This window comes from Copadichromis virginalis, linkage group LG3 (genome assembly GCF_057382275.1).
Source record: "Copadichromis virginalis isolate Kocher_CV1m ecotype Utaka linkage group LG3, C_Virginalis_male_GT1.1, whole genome shotgun sequence".
Lineage (NCBI taxonomy): Eukaryota > Metazoa > Chordata > Actinopteri > Cichliformes > Cichlidae > Copadichromis > Copadichromis virginalis.
Window position 1 is genome coordinate 6,696,760 of NC_140620.1, and position 22,684 is coordinate 6,719,443.

At 42.3% G+C, this 22,684-nt stretch overlaps 2 protein-coding genes, 1 non-coding gene and 1 pseudogene across 3 annotated transcripts in view; 2 read left to right on the forward strand and 2 right to left on the reverse strand.

Annotated features, from left to right (window-relative positions):
• The window catches only part of LOC146712490 (protein NLRC3-like), a 29,306-nt gene extending 22,228 nt beyond the window's left edge, over positions 1-7,078 (forward strand). The window contains exons 7-10 of the mRNA XM_085442937.1: positions 392-565; positions 2,303-2,479; positions 4,853-5,026; positions 6,471-7,078. Of these exons, the coding sequence (XP_085299063.1) occupies positions 392-565; positions 2,303-2,479; positions 4,853-5,026; positions 6,471-6,483 (538 nt within the window). The 3' untranslated portion in view covers positions 6,484-7,078. The remainder of the gene's footprint in view (positions 1-391; positions 566-2,302; positions 2,480-4,852; positions 5,027-6,470) is intronic.
• An 8,922-nt stretch (positions 7,079-16,000) lies between these two features.
• Positions 16,001-16,119, reverse strand: LOC146712491 (5S ribosomal RNA; annotated as a pseudogene).
• Positions 16,120-16,475: 356 nt separating this feature from the next.
• Positions 16,476-16,594, forward strand: LOC146712492 (5S ribosomal RNA). The gene has a single exon (XR_014919510.1). It is a non-coding gene; the product is annotated as a 5S ribosomal RNA (ribosomal RNA).
• A 1,115-nt stretch (positions 16,595-17,709) lies between these two features.
• Positions 17,710-18,780, reverse strand: LOC146712493 (homeodomain-interacting protein kinase 2-like). Its single transcript, XM_085436558.1, has one exon. The coding sequence runs from the start codon at positions 18,778-18,780 to the stop codon at positions 17,710-17,712; it is 1,071 nt and encodes a 356-aa protein (XP_085292684.1).
• Positions 18,781-22,684: the final 3,904 nt, after the last annotated feature.

The following is a 22,684-nucleotide window of genomic DNA, read 5'->3' on the forward strand; positions in this document are numbered from 1 at the left end:
CCAGCTGGAACTCTTCACTGAGCTGAACTCATTCAAAATGTTATGGAGTCAAAGCAGGAAACAGTCCAAATGTGTGTCTTCACTCTGACTCTGGATCAGATCTCAGTGACAGACTGTGGACATTATGGAAGCCTAAATGTGACACCATCTTCCTCCTTCATCTGCAGATTAAAGCCAAACAAAGATTCTCATTAAAAGTCTGCAGGTCTGAGAGAGACTCAATCGTTGTGTCATGTCAAACACAGTAAGAGGAGCTGAAGCACAGATGTGAAGAGCAGATTCATCAGATTATGACCTCACTCTGTTTTGTCTTCATATACATTCAGTCTGTGTTTATAATGCAGATTTTCTGCTTTTATAATAACACATTTTATATTTTCTATCATCACAGACTGACTCACTGTCAACTGTCAGAGACTCACTGTGAAGTTGTGGCCTCAGCTCTGAAGTCCAACCCCTCCCATCTGACAGAACTGGACATGAGTTGGAAACACCTGCAGGATTCAGGGATGAAGCTTCTGTGTGCTGGACTGGAGAGTCCAAACTGTCGACTGGAGACTCTGAGGTAAGTTCACTGACTGCGGCTGTTGTTGTTTTTCTATATTTCAGGTCTTTGTTTGATGTTTGAAACTTTCTTTAGATCCTCAATGTTCAGGATGTTTCTGAAGACAAATGTGAAGAAGTTTGAGTGCTTTCAGAAATGTTGTCTTTCCAAACGACTGAACAACAGTTTTTCCTTTTGGCTCCAAACAGAAGTGACAGACTTGAGCAGGGTTCATTTAAAGGCTGACAGAAGTGGAGTGGTGACGGGGAGATGTTTGACAGGACAGTGTTTCAGCCACCACAGGTTCATGTTGTGCTCCATCAGTCAGTGAAGATGAAGTCAGTGCTGATGAGGCTGTAGAGTGTGTGAGGGATGTGAATGAGGATGATGAAGATCTGATGATAGCAGATAAAAACAGGCTGCAGAGACTTTGAGCCATACAGGGCACACAGTGTGTGTACAGAACAGCTGAAATCATTATGGAGGCCTCACTGGGATATGGAAGCATCACAGTACAGCTTCAGTGAAGCTTTAAAGTCTCTGATATGAGATGAGAAATGAAGCAGCCAGAGCTTTTTCATGAGTGGAAATCCACTGTGGCTGTGAGCTGCTGCTACAGCCTCCAGATTAGCCAGCAGCTCATCCTGCTCAACATTTTCTCACCAACTTTAATGGAAGTGTGATGTTTTCAGCTGGAGTGATGGTCAGGGTGGCCTCCCTCTCCTCTTCTTCTCCTCTTCCTCTTTCATTTGTAAAGCCACTTCTGCTGCTTTCATTCATTTGGAAGTCCTGTAGCTGAGTTTGGGAGAAACTAACAGCCTCGGCAGCAGAGGGGAGAAAGGCTGTAACACCACCACTTTACTCTGTTCTACCTGTCACATCATTTTATCAGGAAACAAATATGCTCATGTTTTTACTATGTTTGTCTTGAAGATGTAAGAAGATCACATGGTGCTTTTTATTATTGTGTTGGTTTGTTTCCTGTCTCTTGGATGGAGCCAGCTGTGCGTGGCCCCTGGGCCTGTGGTCAGAGTGTGTGCTGGATAATCCGGCCCAGGATGAGGCCAAACTGACATGGGACGAAATGTCTGTCACATAATTGTGCTTAGTGTAGTTTCATTTCTGCACAATTTAAACGCAACCAAAACTTTGTTCTGTCTTCTATGTTATACTGTAGACTTTCTTTGATACTGTGTCCAAAAGGAGCAGCTTTTACTTTGAAGGGGAGGCGTCTCTGTTGCCTCTTCAGGTTGGATGATGAAAGCAAATTAGTGTGTGATGTTCTTTCAGTGTTGCACTTTGTAGACGCTCCCTGAGCACTGGTCTCACAGCCAGCTGCACATAGAGACCAGTGTTGTTAGTCCAGGTCAGAAGATGACTTGTTGGAATGAAAATGAGCTTGTAGTTTGTCTGCTTTAATAATGTGACTGGAAAAAGGTGTTGGACTTCAAATATGTCCATTTCTTTCACACTTCACCTTTAAAAGTTAAGCCTTGTGGTTCCTGGAAGGAAAAACACGACTTTTTCAAGTCTTTGTCCTGTTTTTATGATAAATGTACGACTTTAATGTGAAACATTCAGAGTTTTTTCTCTTGTTGTGTTTGTTTGAAGCTGCTTCCTGTTGGCTTCAGCTGTTTGGAGTTTCCATTTTCTAAACTTCTACATTCTGAACCTTCTTCACCTCTCAACAGATGATAAAACACTGAATGATTTCAAGCTCACACTTTGTCTAATAAACTTACAGCATTCTTTATACAGATTGATGGACTGTGGTTTGTCAGAGATCAGCTGTGATTATCTGGCAGCAGCACTGAAGTCCAACCCCTCCCATCTGAGACAGCTGGACCTGAGCTGCAACAACAAGCTGCAGGATTCAGGAGTGAAGCATCTGTGTGGTTTCCTGGAGAGTCCAGGGTGTGGACTTGAAACTCTGAGGTCAGTCAGCATGTTTTAGTTGTGCTGAGATGAATATGATGTGAAAGTTGTGCTGACACTAAACTGCAGACATCAGGCTGATATTATACTGATCCACACTGGGGATCTTCATGGTAAAGTCTGTTTTCTTCTTCTCTGGTTTAGTCCATTGACTGCAGCAGAAAAATGTTCACATTTCAAACCTTCAAAGAAGAAGAAGAAAAATCCTCCACTGGATAATTCACTGTGAAACTCTCAAACTCTTCATTCCACCTTAAACTCTGTCTGACACTGAAATCCAAAGCAAAATGTGTGTTTGCTTTACAGACAGCAGTCCAACACAAACATACACACATCATCCAAAACACAGTCCAACATCCAAATCTCCTCCACTGCCAGCATGAATGATGGGAAAGAGAAGGAGGAACACTCTGACATTCAGGGTTAGAATGAGTTTCATGAAGCAGACTGTGAAGATCAAAGCTGCATTAGAAAGCTTACATGAATGAATGAGTGGAAAGAAGTGGACAGAGATCATCTGAAGCACTTCAAAGGCTTTAAATCAGCACATTTCTCTTTATTCTTTATCAACTCTGTTAGTTTCTCTCAGTTTTCTGTGGAATGAAGCTAACAGCAGGCTAATAAGATGCTGACCAATAGGTTTCTATTAAAGGTTGTAATTTGTATATGAAAAAGTGCTTTGGCTCAGCAGGGATCAGCTTACAGGTAGAATACAGCTGCTGGATGGGATTTGCATGTCATAGCTATCTACCAAACTGCTAACTGGGGGATTTCAGGCCATCTATGGATCATTTTTGCTAACTGTTTATTCAGCTTAGGCTCACAAGGCTGCAGCCTGTGCCCTAGCTGTCATAGGGCAAGAGGTGTGGTCCACCTGCACAGGTGAGCAGTCCATCACAGGGCCAGCAGAGAGAGACAGAGAAGCACTCTCTCACATCCACACCTACAGCCAATTTAGAAGCACCAATGAACCTAAGCAGCATTTCATTGGACTGTGGGAGAACATCCAACCTCCACAGAAAGGCCAACAAGCTTCAACCTACAACCTTCTTGCTTTAAGGCACTAGTGCTAACCACTTTTCCCCATTTCAGCCCAAATCCTGCATCTTCCTGTTTCTGACTCCAGGCCAGCTCCACTAACACTTTCTCATCAGACACTGCCACCTAGTGGAGGAAGTCTTAGTTCCATTTGAAGCTTCAGATTACAGTTAGTTCCTTTACAAAGAGGTGGAGGTGGTGGGGCCACAGCACCATCATCACTGAGTGCCATAGGACACTTAACCTTTGTTTCCATATGCTGGGAACATCCTGTTGTTCCAAGGAGGACTGGAAAATGTGTGAAAATCTCCCAGTCAGTTCCTCACAGCACACTTCAATCATTTCCCTCCCACAGCATCAGGACCAGGGCTTTTTCTCTCTTTGGTCCCACTAAGAGATTTCCACACAAACACCTCATCAGTGGTACTCTCAGAGCTACCAGTCCTTTGCTACAATCACAAAGCTCTTCATTGAAATCAATGATATCAAAGCTGGAATCCAATGAGTCCAAGTCTTCTGCTGATTCAGCATCACATTCATCTTTGCTCCTTGTTCTGCATCCCCACCATGGACTTCATTCCTTTCCAAGCCAGCCTTGAGTGTCCTTTATTCAGCTCATCCTCTGCTTTACTTTTACACCTGATTTTAGCTGCTTTATCTCTCTTTCAACAAGTTTTTGTGCCTCAATCTTTTTCTTCTCTCCCTCATAACAAGACAGCTTCTTCTGCCTGAGAACATGTTGGAGTGATTTACTAATCCAGGGCTGCTTATTGGGGAAAATACTTCCTGTTTTCAAAGTAATCCCCATTTTTCCCAGAAAGAAATGTAAGTAGAAATCGATGATCTATGTGAGAGCATGAGTCTTTAAAACGTCCCAGTGGGTGCAGTCAAAGCAGTCCCTCAGTCCCAGTATAGAGTCTTTGGTCCAGACTGGAACAACTGTGTGCCCAGTTTGAGCTCGCTTCAGTCCTGTGACCTGACAGACCCAGAGGGGCCATCACATCACATTTAGAAGCTCCCCTAATGGAGCCACAACACATGTCCAATACTTAGTCTGTCTTGTTGGACCAACTGGAAGAAATGATTCAAGGACTTAGTCACAGAACAGAGATTCAAATCTCCAAAATCCAACTGGCTGCATCAGGACATATAGTCTGAAACTCTGCACAGTTTCCTGTTTGAAGCTGCTTCCTGTTGGCTTCAGCTGTTTGGAGTTTCCATTTTCTAAACTTCTACATTCTGAACCTTCTTCAGCTCTGAACAGATGATGAAACACTGAATGATTTCAAGCTCACACTTTGTCTAATAAACTTACATCTTTCATTCTTTATACAGATTGAGGCTCTGTGGTTTGTCAAAGATCAGCTGTGATTATCTGGCAGCAGCACTGAAGTCCAACCCCTCCCATCTGAGAGAGCTGGACCTGTACGGAAACAACCTGAAGGATTCAGATGTGAAGCAGCTGTCTGATCTTCAGCAGAGTCCAGACTACAGACTGGAGACTCTGAGGTCAGTAGAGTGATGGAGTGAGTGGGTGGTGCTGTCAGCAGTATTGTACTAAACACAGTCAGTATGAAACAAAGATCCAGTGTTTCCTGTAAAGCTGCAGCTTCTCAGTGAAGCTGTGAGAGGAGAATGGTGACAGGCTTCAGGATTGGACACAAACACTTCCTGTTTCTGACCTTTATGGTCACCATAGTAACAGATGACACACTCGGATCAAACACTGTCAACAGCCAATCAGCTCTCTGAATAAAGCAGCACGCAGACCAATGACTGCATTCATTTCCAAGTTTAAAGCAGTGAAGAACACAGTCTGTAGGTGAGGAAGAATTTAGTGAGAGCAGATGTTTGGATGGAATTCCTCCAGTTAACAGCTGGAACCGTCCATCTGGATTGTTGGGCTTGTTGTTGGGGTTCCTACAGAGCTCAGAGTGGACACACCAAGGTTCTTCTAATGAATGAAAGTCCAAACTCAAACTAGGAGGGAAAAACATTTTCATCAACTTCAATAAAAATCCAAAGATTAGAAAAAGTGAAGCAACAATGAGTCCTAGTACAGTCCCAGCACTGAAGTCCCTGCTGCTCTTTATACTGGACCAAAAAAGTGGACCACATCAGTCCAGCTCTGAGGTCTTTACACTGGCTGCCTGTCCGTCAGAGGATAGAATTTAAAGTTCTAATGCTGGTCTATAAAGCTCTGAATGGTTTAGGACCAAAATACATCAGTGACCTCCTGACCCAGTATGAACCTTCCAGATCCCTCAGGTCATCTGGATCCGGTCTTTTATCAGTTCCCAGAGTCAGAACCAGACACGGAGAAGCTGCATTCAGCTTTAATGCTCCTTATATCTGGAACAAACTCCCAGAAAGCCTCAGATCAGCTGAAACACTCAGTTTATTTAAATCCAGGTTGAAGACTCACCTATTCTCAGCTGCATTTGAATAAAGCACCAAATCCACAATTTTAAGCTTAAATTTCAAAACTTACATTAACTGATTTTATCTGTTTTGATTTTATATACTGTTTTGTTTGTTTGTTTGTTTGTTTGTTAAGTGGGTTTAGATCTCTGGGTAGCTCCCCAGCTGGGTCTAGAGAGTATTTTAAATTCAGGCAATTTAAAATAGAAAGTAGCTCGTCCACAGAAGGACTGGTAGCTCCCCTTACGATAAGGGTTCAAATCGCGCGAACAGGTGTGAATGTGAATGTGTGTGTTTAGTTAGTTTGTTTGTTTGCTTGTTTTAATCAATTTTAAATCATGCTTTTTATTTGTTTTTGTTTCTAATGTCTCTGTAAAGCACTTTGAATCACCTTGTTGTTGAATTCTGCTATACAAAAAAATTTGCCTTGCCTTGCCTTGCCTTGGATGTGCTGCATCACTAACTGACAGCTGATGAAGAGTCTCTGGAAACACTCGTTTATCTCCTCTGCTCTTCCTTCTTCTCTCTGCAGGTGTTGGCGATGATGGTAAACAGGACAGTGTGTGTGCTGAGAGAGGAGGAGCTGTGTCCTGATGATCCAGAGAGGTTGAAGCAGCAGCAGCTTGTGTGTAGAGACGCTCTGACTGGGCCATGTTACTGGGAGGTGGAGAGGAGAGCTTCATCCAGCAGTGACTGACAGAGGAATGAGAAGAAGTGCAGATGACTGTCAGTGCTGCAGAGTGAACTGCTCTGAGAACAGCTCCACTGTCAGACACAATGTAGAGTCCAGCATCATCCCTGTGTGTCCCTCTGGATCTGACAGAGGATCATCAGTGTATCTGGACTGCTCTGCTGCTGCTCTGTCCTTCTACAGTCTCTGCACAGTCTCTGTCTGACTCTGGCTTCAGACCCTCCTGGATCAAACTCACCTGGAAAGACTTTCAAACATCACTCAATAGATTTGAATACAGAATATATTTGATATATACTGTAGATGTACTGTAGAGTTGCAGTTTGTCACTTGTAAATACAGTCTGTGAGCAGCTGTGAGCTGAAAGATCTTTCTAGAAGCACGAAATGTTTTCACTCTTCTGTTGCTTTTTCATATATTTCCACAACATTAATATTGATCCCACCTGTCTCACCTGTTTCATGCTTTTATACATAATAACAGGACACGTGTGATCTGAGCGCTGCTGTGGTTGCTGTGCTGCACGTCTTCATTTAGATAACAGAGGCATCTAGTGGTTCAGAGGGAGAACTGCAGGAGGTGGAGCTGTGTTTTAGCATGGAAAACTTTTTATCTTTTAGGCGCAGATACAAATATGAAAAGTATCAGTGTGAGATACAAAAGGTCACATCAGTCAGCAGAGGGAACAGTGATCACACAGCAATGTAAGAATAGAAACATAACAGTGAATCTGGACATGTATACAGATGGAAGCAAACAAACAGGATGTAACACTACATTAAAGCCACAAATGGGAGGAAAACAAAGCCAAAGGAAAATATATTTGATCTCAGGAATCCAAATCAGATGCTTTAGAGCAGGGGTCGTCAACCCTGGGCACGCGTGTCACAGCTGCCACGTGAAGGGTTAACTGATGGCACGACCATAGCTGGACTGGCCATCGGGCATACTGATGGTGATTTTTCATTTTTATGGGCCGATGATGTTTTTTTATTTTTTTGTAACGGTATAAACGATGGAAGGTGGTGGATTGGCCGGATGCTGGTCGATGTGTAAAAATAAGTCAGTTGTTTGGTGGTGGCTATGGCGGAGCTTCCACAGAGGCAACAGGTGGATGAGGGAAAGGGGAGGCAGGAGGAGCAGAGACCTGAGATGAACTTAACTTCAGGTAAGTTATGACCTGCAGTCTATCTGGGTCAGAAAAAACAAGTTTAGGTGGAGTAATAGTACATTTTTTCCAAATATACTTCAAGGAAAATTTGTCTCCTGAATTTTTTAAATTACACTTTGAGAAGGGTCTTATCTGAAAGTGTTTGAAGAGCACTATTTGTACTGTGCTGTTTGAAAAGCACTATTTAAAATGGAAGTACACACTCTAACGTGATAAGGACTTTACTGGACTTACCTCGATTTTCAAGTAGGGTGCAAGCTATCTGCATTCGCTCCAGCACAACTGCCTCTGTAGTGGTTGACACCTCACTGACCTCTCCAAAATCAAGGTAGTGTTCTGCAAACTGTGAGATTGATCATAATTAGAATGTAAAGTCTTAATTAGGTAAAGGATAGGATAATTATAATCCACAAAGCTTCAGCCTATTCCGTTTTTAGTTACTGTTACTGTACTTCTATGTAAAATGATAGCTTGTGTTGTTGTTGTTGACCGAAATAAATTTCACCTCACTTAAATTCACTTAAAGTCTTAATTATAGCTAACAAGAAATGGAATCATTTGAATACGGGTTACCTTTAACATTAAAACTCCACAACTGCTGGAATCCTGTTGCTTGTTGTGTTGCATAGTCTGTAACTGCCACTCCATGGTGTCTTCATGCCCTCTCATCCTCAGAAAATTCCTAGTTGAACAAAAATGTTTATAATGAAACAAGAAATGTTTTATCTAAGAATAATACCTCAGTATCATGCATACCTCCAGTTGCGCAGAATTTTCCTGTCATAAACACCTTCATTCCCCATGGGGTCGATGAGCAGTATTTTCTGTGCAGAAATGTTGACAATCTGAAGAAAAATTTAATAAATTAAAAAATTACAATAGTTTGTGCCACTGAAAACGTATTTAAAAAAAACACTTTGTGCAAGAAACTGCTTCACAACAAATTACGCAAATTAATAACTATATGAACACATACCACACGAATCCAGTGCGTACCAAAGTTCACAGGGCACAGCCACATGTCTTCAACTGGGAACGTCATCTGTGGGACTGGAAGTGCAGAGTAATTTGGATTTACTTAGGTACCATGCGTCTTAGGGTGTTTTCAAATATAGTCTTCTTTAAAGGAACCGAACTCTTTCCTCAGCAACAGAAAGGAGTCAACTGTTTGGACCACTTCTGAACTTTCAACATACCTTGTTGAGGCATCTGAACTGCCCAGAAAACAACGAGCTTGCAACTACTGAACAGAGCAGGTGTGCAGCATTCTGCACAAGTATACAAAAATGTTAGAGAACAGTAAATACGTTTTTTTTTTTATATCAAATTAGCAGGCAAAGGACATTTCTTACTTTCCTTTCGTCTCTCAATGACACGATGCGGGTATGCATCAATGACCTGTTTTGAAAAATCAGAGTTTATACAACAACAGCAACAATTTTTGAAGTAACTGCTTGAGTGCTGTACACAAAAACATCTAAAGGAATATAATTGCTGATAAAGGTTCTTTCTGCATATACTGAAACTGGATATTATGATGTCACAGATGTCACAACATCTGTGTTGTGGTTGATAACATTTTTTCCTGTTGAAGTGAATGGGTGAAACCTTAGAGTTTTGCAATATAAACCCCCCCAGACCTACCCGCACATTTTAAACTATTAATGGTCTCTGCACTGCAAATGCTTCAGAAGGAGCAGAACCTCGAAATCAGAATCAATAATGATAAGTTCTCTTACCTCATCAGAAACCACCATGACCCCTGCAGTGTTCGAAAAGAGGAATCAAATAACTTTTATGTTCCAACAACTGACTCCAGGCGCCCAGTATCCTTTGCACGCCATAGCCTCTTTACTAAAAGAAAAATATGATAAGTTAGCTCAGGCATGCATGAGATTTTTAGTGGATAAGCTGGGTAAAGGCCGACGGGCCACAACAGGAAAAAAGTCAATACAATAGGCATGCATTTACACGCAGAGAAATAGGAAAGGTACAGCGGGTGGGCAAAATAGAAAATTACTGACAGGCAGATCCATTTCTAGACTTCTACAAGCTCAGTGCACTTTGCATGTTTCTTTATATCCAATATGAGTTGAAGACTGTAAAATGCAAACAAAGTCATGCAACAGTCAATCAAGTTGCAAATGACCAATGGGTCAAAAAGAGTTGTTCACTATGCCACCTTCATTTTCTTTTTTTTTCTTTTTTTCTTTTTCTTTTTTTTTTTTTTGTCCCATTTGGATCTATAGCCATCATAATTGTTGTCTTAAGGCCAAGAAAGATGCCAAGCGGATTTATTTTACTAAGTGGATCATCATGGCCTTGCCATATTGGTCCATTTGATTGACCTTTATTATAATTATGAATTTATTTTATTTTCAGTTGCTACAAACGGGACAGACATGACTGTGGGATAGGACAGGGGGAAAGAATGAAAGAAAGAGAGGGAGAGAAAGAAAGAAAACCAAAGGGGAGAAGAGACGGTGAGAAGGGGGGGAAGAGAGAAAAAAAACAAACTGTTAGGGGTGAACAGTTATCAAACACTCAGGTGAAGAAATGACATTCAGACAGTTCAACAGTTAACGTGCACGGGTGAGAGCTCAACAAGACTCACACCCCTACACTTGTCTTGCATCTTTATTTATACACTTCAGTATAGTGATGTCACATGGCAAAGTAAAGATAAAACAGGAACTTAGCTGCACGCTCTTCACTCGTGAGGGGAGAACATGCAGTTCCTGTAACTTAATCTAACAATAACAGCTTGTTTTCACAACTCATTGAGGTGTTGTGATGTGACTGTTCAGAGAGTTCATGATAGAAAGACGTTTGCATAAGCAGAAATATTAAACACTTATCAGTATATCACTCAGTTGCATTTCTTTCCGGTCTCAAAATATCTAAATGAAGTGTCAACATCAAAATGAACACTTTGTTCTGCAACACTTTGTTCTGCAACACTTTGTTCTGCAACACTTTGTTCTGCAAAACACAAGCATGATGATGAGTACATTTTGATACATTCTTACAGTGTATAAAATATGAACACTTTTATAAGCACAAAATAACTTTTTCCTTAACACAAACAAACAAAAAAAAACGAAACACCTGGGTCACCTGTATGGAGAAAAAAAAAACAAAAGAGAAAGCAAACAACAAAGAGCAACATAATAAGAAAAAAAAAAGCACCATCACAATAAACTAGCTAGCAGTAGATATCAATAGTTACTAAATAATAAACGATATTGTGCAGCACGCAAGATAGACAGCGCACAATGTGCTTTGAGGCAGCAGCCAAGAAAGCTGTAGTCCGCGTCTGTGATTACCCATGTGTACACCTGTGTGCACACCTGTGTGGATCAGCATGCTTGCATTCCAAAGGTTTCTCCATGTAATGATCTGCTAGGGAGTGTGGGGAGCCACAGCCCTGTCCTCTATGGTATGAAGCAGGTATGGAGGAGATCAAAACTCCAGACATCCAGAGGCCCCCAGAACACAAGAGACCAAGGAAGACCCACAGAGGGGCAGCTGCGCCACTGTCCCAGTAAGAACTAAGGAGAGTCCCAGATGAGGGCTCATTCAGCAGCCGCGGAGCAGAAGCCAGGGGGAGTTGCAGTGACGCGCCCGTGAGCTCCGCTGGCAGCCAGCTGTGCCTGAGTGACCGAGCCCCAGGCCGAGAGGCCGGGGGCACCCCACCTCCGAAGTGGCCCGAGCGAGCCCCAATAAGCGGCCGCCAAGGAGTGAGCCGGTGTGTACCCGGACGCCCACCCCCAGATACAAAGAACCACCAACGCACCGACACCTGAGGGAGTCCGCCACCGGCAGGGGAAGTGGTGGTGGGTGGAGATAGGCCTCCAAACCTTGGAGGGCCTGAGATGTCCCCAGAGAGGTGGCGTCTGATACCCAACCTGACATATAGACACAGACATACAGGCGCACACAGACACAAACATCCATTCCCACCCTCATGCTCTCATATGCACTTCACACTCAACCGACGTGGAGACAGACATAAAGAGACGCTGTACACACGATCACACTCCCCAAGCGTACTCTACGAACCGGGTCTAGGTACCCTTGCCCCTGGAGGGGGGAACTGCACCCAGACCCAGGTGGTGTTACCCTTTTCCCTGCGGTGGGGAGAGGCAGACCGCCCCGACTCCGCAGCAGCAGGGAGGCCCCACACCCCAGACCGCAGTCGGACGGCCAGCTCCCCCGCTGACCCCAGTAAGCACCCCCATACTCCACGACCCGCCAGGGAAAGGGGGCCCAGGCCCATCCAGACTGGGGCCCAGCGCAGCAGCGCCCCCCGGCCCCACAGAGCCCGGGACAGTCCACCCAACCCCACCACAGAGAAAACTGCACCCACCCCCCCATCCACTCATCTTCCAGATTACATGAGACTATAGACGCCCAGGCTGAGATCTTCCTCCACCTCTCCTATATCTCCCCCTCCTGCAGAGAGTTCCTGAGGAGCTCCTGCAAGGTGTGACAATCTCCCCCACCAGTTGAAGAGCCCCCCAGGTGGCTCGACACACCGGCGGCACCATGCGCCAGGGATGGGCCCCCATGCACCCACCCACCCACAACCCCGGCAACACACAAACCAGGACCCAAGGCCCGACGCCCTAAGCCTGTCCCTACCCCCACACCAATCACAACATTGAAGGCGGGACCAAACTATGACCCCCCCACCCCCACTAGGTGATGAAGCTGATCAAAGGAGCCCAGAGCAATTGATCTGATGTGGTGGCAGAGGCTGTATCAAGACTAATGTAATATAATAGATAATTTCTATATTGGTTAGAATTAAGATTGTTTTTATTTTTCCAGTTCATGAGGACAGTTTTCTTGGCTATGCATAGGGCAGTGAAAACCATATGGGCTATATTCTTTTCTGAAGTGACATTATCTAAGCTGCCCAACAAACACACCAAGGGGGAAGTTGGAATGTTACATTTCAGACACTTTGATAAGTCTTCACATACCTCGCACCAAAACTTCTGCACTGGTGGACAGAACCAAAGAGCGTGAATGTAATTGTCTGGTGTATTGCTTTGACAGTGTGAGCAGTTGTTGGAAGATGTAAAGCCCATCTTGAACATCCGGTTACCTGTAGGGGAGAGTGAGGTAAGATGAGCCACTTTTTACTCATGTTGCCCTGGATGTGAGAAAAAATGACACAGAAATAGAATGATAACATATTCCTTTATTTCAGGATGTCTCCTTTCAAATGTAATGATCAGAATCTATGTCTGATGACGCTGCCCAAAATAATGACCTATTAAAAAAAAATGCTCCTTTGGCTCAACTTGCCCCAGATTAGGGGTAAATTGAACCTAGTCAGTGGGTAAACTGAGCCATCTTGGGGCAAACTGACCATGTAGTTTTTAAAATGTAAAACTGATCATATTGTGAAAAAAACCATTTTAACAGTTGTAAACCTGTGAGAACAAACCTGGAAACTGGTGGTTTCTAAACAAACCACCAGTTCAAAACCATTTATTCAAAAGAACTATTCAATATTCCAATGATCAAGGTTGCAGGGGAATATGAACTGTTGCTCCCTCCTTGCAGTTCCTCCAGCCTGTTGAGGTTGAGGTAGCTTCTTCAGCACATCCTTGCGTGGGAAAGATGCCTCATCATTTTCCTTGAACACAAACGTGGGTTTCTTACTGCTAGTGATCCCTCGGATTCTTCTGAGAAATCTGGCACTCACTTCGTTGTCTGCAAAGCTGTCAACCAGGCCAATGTAATGGTGGCTCCTGGATTTGGATGCAAATCTTACGATGACAAAGTCACCAACTACCAGGTCTGAGACATCTGGTTCACTTCTTTCATCGCTGGAACTCAGCGTGTCAGAAGTGTACTCAGAAGTGTCTTCAAATGGGATGGGAACATCACTCTCCTCAGAGCTGCTTTCCATTGCAATTTTTGTCTGGGTTTGTTTCCTCTTCCACATTCCTTGCTTTTTGTGGATTATTTCTTTTTTGCCTTTCAGTTTATTTGTCCTTTCTTCATGGGCTCTCTCTCTCAATTGCCTGCTTTTCAGGTGTATCAGTCAGGATTCGTGTCTTCACACGCTTTCGATTTGTTTGTTTCCTGGGCTGCTGACTTTTGGGTAAGGGTAGAATATCAGTGGGAGACACATATCGAGCATGGTTGGGGTCACTTCGTGAACCACATGCATGTACAGGGTCTGGTAAAAATCTGGAACTGCTCTGCAAGCTTCTTGATATGCTCTGCTAGCTCCTTCTCCACCTCCTCAGAGAAGACTCTCTTTGCTGAAGCTGTTCCACTATAGCCAACCGATTTGACCTCCTGTGTGTCCCTCTTTTTAATATATCTCCTGAGTGTTGACCTGTCAATTTGTCTTTCTTTAGCCACTGATCTTATGGACTTTCCTCCCTTGACTTCACTCGCTGCCCTTTCAATCTCCTCCAGGGGTGTTGAGCCCCAGCTGGTCTTCCGTCTGTAGGTCCTTGGCATGATATCTTTTCTATAATAGTTAACATATGACAAATACAACAAAAGGGTTCAGTATACTGAACTAAAATACTATTTAATAAGTCAGAGCCTTAAATAAATTTCAGTGCCTTATGGTGGGGTAGGTTGAACCATTGGATCAATTTACCCCATAGCCTTTGGCTCACTTTGCCCCATAGCCACCATTTTGAAAAAAACGGGCTAGCTTAGCAATTTAGGCTAATCTTTAGAAAACTTCTTCAGATGATATTATATTTTAGAAACCCACCAACATGTATAATATATCATTTTAGACACAGATACGTTTGTTTTAATATTACAGTCAATTTACCTGATATGCAGAAATTTTACTTTGACAAGCAAAAAACATTTTTTTGTGTAATACAGACTTACCCCTTCTCCAATGTGCTCCTCTTTAATATAGCAGGATGGAAATGATGAGTGCTTCCTGGATTTATGGTCACATGACAAAACATGTACACAGTTACCTAGATACAAGGGGTGGTTCAACTTACCCACTGGCTCATCTTACCTCACTCTCCCCTATAGTGCACTCTATGTAGTATTTTGTATTGTATTAATTGCAGACTGGGATTTTTAATCAATTTAAAGGTTTTTAAGCCTGAGACCAGAAGTTTTGGTCTAAACTAACTGATAAATCTGCTTCCCACTTTGCAATAGGAAGGGATATTGATTCATCTAATTTAGAAAGTGTTCTGTATATTTTAGATAATAATTTGGGGGATTTAAGAGTAAGGAAATGTGCCACACTTGGTGGTGTTTGTAATTCAACTTGACTGAGGTTAAATTTCTTTTTTATTATGGATTTAATTTGTTGATATTCTAAAAATCTTTTCTTGTTGATCCCATATTGTGCAACTAGTCTGTCAAATGGGATAAATTCTGTTCCCTCTAATATATGTTCTAAGTATTTAATTCCTTTACAACTCCATTCTGGGAAATTAATCATATTATTGTTTTGTAATATGTCAGGGTTATTCCAGATACAGTGCGGCAAAAAAGTATTTAGTCAGCCACCGATTGTGCAAGTTCCCCCACTTAAAATGATGACAGAGGTCAGTAATTTGCACCAGAGGTACACTTCAACTGTGAGAGACAGAATGTGAAAAATATTAAAACTAAAGGTAGAAACTAATCAATATCCTTCACTCTAAATTGTTTTTTAAATCCCAATAAATGGGTTACAGTATCTACATGAACCCCGTTGTCGAGGAAGCCTCTCACTTACGGCCATACCAGCCTGTTCTCATCTGATCTCTGAAGCTAAGCAGGGGCGGTCCTGCATAGTAGCGTCACCTTCACCTTGCTCCATGTTAGAAACTCCATGATATCGTGTTCCCTGCTCCGGGTAGCACACTGATGCGCATTTATTCAGTATTCTTCGGGGCCGCAGTCGGCAGCCAATAAGAGTTAAAACTCGTTGCACATGAGTGTCAGGTTGACACTGTGCCCGCTGCACGCTACAAGGTTAACAAGTTCCTCACTACTGAGCCCAGACGGACTAGCCGTAGACATTCTCTACATTTACAGAATAAATAACTTCGTGTATTTCCTAAATATTTCGTTGTTGTTGTTTTTTTTGTTTTGCACAAAAGCGAAATGCAATCAGGAGCGTTGTCATGAAGCTTTTCCTCAAGCTGCCTCCACTGAGTGAGCAGCGGCGCCCTCTGCAGTTTGTGTGTGGAAGTGCAAGAGCTTACAGCACCTAGTATTCCCAGGCGGTCTTCCATCCAAGTACTGACCAGGCCCGACCCTGCTTAGCTTCCGAGATCAGACGAGATCGGACGTGTTCAGGGTGGTGCGGCCGTAAGCGAAAGGTCAGCTCAGAAACGGCGTTTTTATACATGCTGTAATGACACATACACGCATACGTTTTTGTTTTCTATATTTAAGTTAAAATGTCCAAACGACAAAAATGTTGGACTTCCAAATCGACCCAACACACTGTGTGCTCTCTGTCACTTTAACACTGTGCTGTAATCAACGAACATGTCTTCTTATCGTGATGTTACTGCGGGAAAAGCATTTTTGGAGCTCAATTTGAAGCTTCACTTAATAACGAAGGTTTGCATGTTGTCGCTGTAACATATGAAGTTTAGCACAATAATATATATCAAACTGTGTAACATTTGCAACCAATAAAAGGTCTTTTTCACAGCTCTTCCATCGCTTACGGCCACACCACCCTGAACACGCCCGATCTCGTCTGATCTCGGAAGCCAAGCTGGGTCGGGCCTGGTCAGTACTTGGATGGGAGACCGCCTGGGAATACCAGGTGCTGTAAGCTTTTGCACTTCCACACACAAACTGCAGAGGGCACTTCTGCTCCTGCTTGTGCTTAGAGGCATGAGAAGTTAACATTTATGGGTGATAAAATCCTTTTTCTATATTTTTAACATGAGAATATCAGTTTTCCATCTTGTGTTCCAGAGTAATCGGACAAAAGACAAACGTAGAACAAGGAAAAAAGAGGCCAAGTGTCTCACCTATAAAACAAAATTACTGTTTTCTGAATAGTCTCACACAGATAAACATTTGCAGGGAATACCTTTTCTTTTAAAACAAACGTCACAGACTGTGTTTTTCTTTACTGATTGTATTTGAGTAGAAACTCAGATTAAAATGGCATCAGTGCTCACAAAATGATTTAACTGTAAAAGTAGGTGTAGTGGATCACTTTGCATAGATCTAGATAAAAGTGCAGTAAGCAAAGACTACAGTGGTCATTGAGCAGCTGTTCCTATAATGTGAATCTGGGATAAAGGCACAGATTATTTGTTTGCCTTTGTTTCCTGGTTCTTTCTTTCTTATCCAAATGGAAAAAGAGAGCATAAAAGTGCTGTTTACAAGCAGCTTATCTATCTCATTGTGCCCACTATCATAAAATTTTGGTTGACTGAGCACTGAGCCATCTACCACTCGAAATTGAACCTGTGTGGGACAACAACAAAGTCCAGTATACTAAGTTTCAGTAATGTGCAGTTTTTTCTGTGGAAGATGTAAATCTAAATAGATGCCCTATTGTATGCATAATATACCACTGAACTTTATAAAACAACTTCTAAAAGCAAATTTCGATTTATTTTAGATTTTCTCAAATCCAAACAGTGCTAAAAGCATACACACAGTCAAATATTTTTCATACGAGGTGTTGAAGGTTCTGCAATGTTCTGTCAGTGCGCCCCAGGGCAGCTGTGGCTACAATGTAGCTTGCCATTACCAGTGTGTGAATGTGTGTGTGAATGTGTGAATGACTGAATGTAGTGTAAAGCTCTTTGGGGTCCTTGGGGACTAAGTAAAGCGCTGTACAAATACAGGCCATTTACTGTGCGTGTGTTTATGCTCATGCCCGAATTCATTCAGCAGCAAATCACATCACCAGTCACTTCAAGGCTGTATGTATTATTGTAAGGTAGACCCTACAATAATACGGCCAGGGTCGAAAAAGGGATGCTTCAGAACCTCCGAGGGTGTTATGCGCTGATTTGCATCCAAGGCCAACATTTCTTTGATTAGCCATACAAATAATGTTTGGCCATTTTGCGGTCCTCGCCTAACCTTCAGCAGTTGTTCGAGGTCATCGAGACGCTTAAGATTTATATATCGAGTTTCCTTGGATCGATAATCTGTCTCGTATTGAAATTGTTGTTGGGTCTTAAATGTCCAGCGCTGTTTGTTGTAGTTATCCTCGATGAAATAGCTGTCAGTGTACAAGCCAGACTCTAGAAGATGATCTGGTAGCTGACCCTGAGTTTCAATTATGAATTTCAAAACATCATAATCGTCTTCCCCAGGATAGAGAGGCACCCCTGTAGCAAGCTCCACAGCTACCAGCCCCAGAGACCACATGTCGATTGCTTTGTCGTATGGAATGCCAAGCATAACCTCAGGTCCACAATAACCAATTGTCCCCACACGGTCACCAGGAATCACTGCAGAAGCAGGACATGCGAGGCCAAAGTCTATGAGTTTGACTTTGACGGGAGACTCACTGCGGTTCACAACCATGATGTTTCCAGGTTTGAGGTCAGCATGCACTATTCCCACAGAACCCAGGTGGAACAGAGCATTTGCGAGCTGATGCAAAATTGGCCTGAGTTCTCTCATTGGGAGACCTCGGTCATTCCGGTCCCCTATGTAGTCTGACAGGCTTTGGTCGAGGAGTTCGAAATTCAAGCAAATGCGCTCTCCATCGAGGAAATAGCCGTTCCATTCGACAATGTTGCACCTGTCTGGATCCAAGCGTCGTAGCTGCTCCAGGATGAAAATTTCCAGTTTTGCCTGGAGCAGAATTTCAGGGTCGCTCTTGTTGACTTTAACAGCAACAGTTTGGTTCTTTTTTGTATCGCGACATTTCATTACAACACCAAAGCTTCCTTCTCCAAGGAAAGCCTCCACCATGTGGTGATCTCCCAAAATGGTCCCTTTAGATATTCCAAGCTCAGCTGAGCCGAAGGATGGGTTGGCTGACATGGTGTAATGTGTCTGTTTGCGCTGTGGATTGGTGAGAAACAAAACTGAACTTGTTTTGGTTTCTCTCGTAAATTGCTCTCAAAACTTCTCGAAAAGGTTTTAGTTGCTGCAGGTCAACGTCCGTTAAGCATAAAGTAAAAGGTGAGCGCTCCTATTTATGGGTTTTGGGATCAAAGCAAAGTTATGACGTCAGAAAGGATCAAAGCAAAGTTACCACGTCACAAGCGATCGAAGGATTCTAATATGTGCGCATGCGCACATATGAGAAGCGAACGAAGGGATTCTAATATGTGCGCATGCGCACACACGTGCTTGCTTGTGTAATATTGTTCACACTAGACTTGACCCTAATCAATTTAATATCAATCAATCAAAGAAAATGTTAGTTTTGGAAAATTTTAAAATGACATAACTGACAGTTAAAAGATTTTTTGTTCATGTATTTGTATTTGTATTGTCTTCGGGTTTGTTTTTTTGCATACCATGTCAAGCTTTTCTGTATATAGTCATGTCATAGATTTCGGAGCAAACAAGAAATTGAATTGGATTTTAATATTGCAGTGCTTGGAGTTCGGATTTGGTGCTTAAAACTTCTTGAAACTGTAACCGTATTTCATTCACCACAAATAACTATCTGATTGAATAGTTTTCTTATCAGATAGAGAAATAAAACGAGTCGCAAAGTCTAAAAGCAACATGAGTGCGCTAATGTGCCTGGAGGCCGTTTTAATGAGTGTTTGCTGGAAAACGAAAAATACAAGAAGGATTTGTACGTTTTCACAACGGGGGAGTTTGCGTAAGTACTAGTAAATAATTTTCTCCAGTGTGTACGTTACACATGTTATTTGTTTAAAATTGGTATTATTATTTTGCTAGCTAGCAAACTCGCGGGATAAAGGATTGAAGTGCACTCAGTGCGATACAATACGGTGGCGCTATTCTAACAGTTAGTTATTGCAGGGTAACTTGTAGAATATGCTGTGAATTGAACCAAGATTACACAGCAGTAGCAGTAATACGAGTTACTTCCCTCAAGTGAAAGCGTTAAACGTTAGCCCGATGCTTAACTAGCCAACGTCAGGCTTTCTGATTGAAGGCTAAAAGCGACGTTGTCACCAAATAAACAGAATATTGATATTTTTGTATATCGCTGCAGCCTTTTTAAGTATTAACCTGGTGTCTTTGGGAACACCTTAGGGGGAAATGACGGTAATATGACTGAACCGTATGGGAACAAAGAATAGGCACTTTTTTGTGCTACCGAAGTTTCCTCGCTTTCATTGAAAATCTGTTTATCATTAAACAGTTGAAACATAATGGCTTCAAGCTCACATTGAGGCCTGTGGGGCACTATCAGCCACTGAGACAGTAGACAAGTGACTATTTCACACTTTAAGGCTGCCTGTTTATTTAAGGGAGATGAACAGTACATTATAACTGTACATAATAATATCAATGATGATAGATTAAATAAATGGGTTTTTGAAAGACGCTTGTGCATTTTTAAAGTCTAAAGTGTTGAATTGATCTGAGTATGTCATCTGTTCAAAGCCTCTCCCAGTCAGTGCTGTTCTCTATGCCTGTCTTACTCTACATGATGTTATTAGCACAAACACTTTAAAGGTGATAATTAGGTCTACAACAATAACACAGACTGCAATGTAGTTAAGCGTCTTACAGTTAGTTTTGAATGAATGAACTTAAAAAACAACACAAGCAAAGATCTGTCTCCTCCTGTTTTTTGTGTCACATAAGAAAGAAGCATCAATATCTGATGAGAAGACTTATTAATTTGGCCTTTCACGTGGTCTTACTCAGGTGATGCGAAGTGAAATATGCATCCTTTTTATGGTAATGTGCTGGAAAATGTTGAAAATGGACATTAAACGTGCTCACAAAGTGCTTGAATTTGACCCTGAAAGGTGTATGAAGCCAGAAAAAGTCACACTTGGAGTAAAAACCTCTCATAGCAAGTTAATCATATTCAATTGATTTGATGCTTTCAGCACAAAATTTAGCCACACAGTCAGGACAGCGTCTGATTTACCTTCATCGGTAAACGTGTTTATGCAGTACATAGTAACAGTGTGGCTGAGTCCTCTGGTTCAAATCAGTTCCAGGACATTTGGAGATGTAAGTCTTAACCTTTCACATGCATCGGGAAGGAAAAAACATTTAATCTGCACAGTACTGCCGAAGTGCAGCGATACATTGTGAAGTGCACATTTCCATTTCTCATACAGTACCGAGCAAAAGTCTTGAACCACCCCCTTATTTTTTCATGTTTTGCCAGGTCAGTCTGTGTTAACGGTGTTATTAACTGCATTCTTCAACTAAAGAAGTGAGAACAAATGATGTGGGCTTTTGTTTTTTTGCAATAGGCTGCAAGTAAATGTGTACAGATACAATTTAAAATTGGTTCTTTGTTAAGTTTTCTGGTCCTTTCCGTGACTTAGGTGTCTGTTTATGTTTGAATGTTTCAGAGATTAGTGTGAAGGGTCTTAACAGACAAAAAGTGGTCAAATACAAGCCCTGGATTAAAAATCAGAAACACTTTAAAAAGCCTGGAGAGCTATTCCTTAATACCACTTTAAAGATTACAGGGAAGTCCGGATCCCTGGAAGCAAATGAGGGATGGCTCAAGACTTTTGCACAGTGCTGTACATGTCATGTTCCCTGTTTTATAGCTCAGCTCAAACTGACACGTTCTCACTAACTGCTTCTCATTTTCTCCACAGTAAACTTTGACCACTTCCAGATACTGCGGGCCATCGGGAAAGGAAGCTTTGGAAAGGTAATGCAGCCTCCATTTTTCACGCCACTTGTATATTGTTTGCCCTTAATTACCCACCACGGTCGTCATCTCTAAAGAATCAGTGCAAGCAAAGCGAAATGTGCTGGGATTACACTTTAGTTCTCGTGTGCTGCTGTTATTTAATAACAGTTATAAATGCAGCTTATGTAATTATTTCTATAAAGTCAGTTAGAGGAGAGCCGGTTTCTATTTCATCTCACTCAATCTAGGTGGGGATTTTGACCCCACGTCTCAATTTAATTACACAGCACATTGAACGTCTGGATGAGACTTCAGTAATGAATTCAGGACTGTGTGTGTGTGTGTGTGTGTGTGTGTGAGATACACAATTGGGGCTGCAGAGATTGGAATAGTTTACCTTCATTTTAAATATCACTGCCCTGTGCACATTGTCGGCTTTAAAATTCAAACTTAAAGAGTTTGTAAGTAAACTGGCTGAGATGAGACAGACGATGCACCGGGTCCTCGTCTGAGTGCTGGCTTTCAGTTGTGCTGTCTCTCTTGCCCAGCCATGCACACACAGACACTGTGCTACACTTACACAGTGAGACAGATGCTCACAGAGACGTCCAGATACATTTTGTCCTTGCTGGAGGTCATCTTGTGTTTTTTGGCCCACTGTGGCCTCACACCGAGCTCCTGCTGTTTTTTGAACACTTTAACAGCACCAGTCTTTAGCTTCCTGTTGAACACACTTACGTGGTCACTCACTTCCTGAGCCCTGGGCAATAAGAGACGTTTTGTGTTTTATAATTTATTGATATGTTTGATCCTTTCTGAGCTGTGTTAATGAAGCAGTCATTAGAGCACCATGTCCGCTAGAATAGTTCTGTAGTTTGATGCTTGAGTCGTTGCAGACTTGTTGAAACTCCCTCACCCGTCAAAGCAGCGTCTTTGTTATTCGAGTCCAGCAGATGGCAGTGTTTCACTGTCTGACGGCTGTCTGAAGCTTCAGCTGGATTATCCGTTTGCTATGTTTGCCATGTTACAGTGGGGAGGAAAAACTCCCTTTTAACAGGAATATCTAGACATGAGTGATTACTGCAGTGGGGCACTATCTGTGCTATCTATAAGAAATGTTAGCAACAA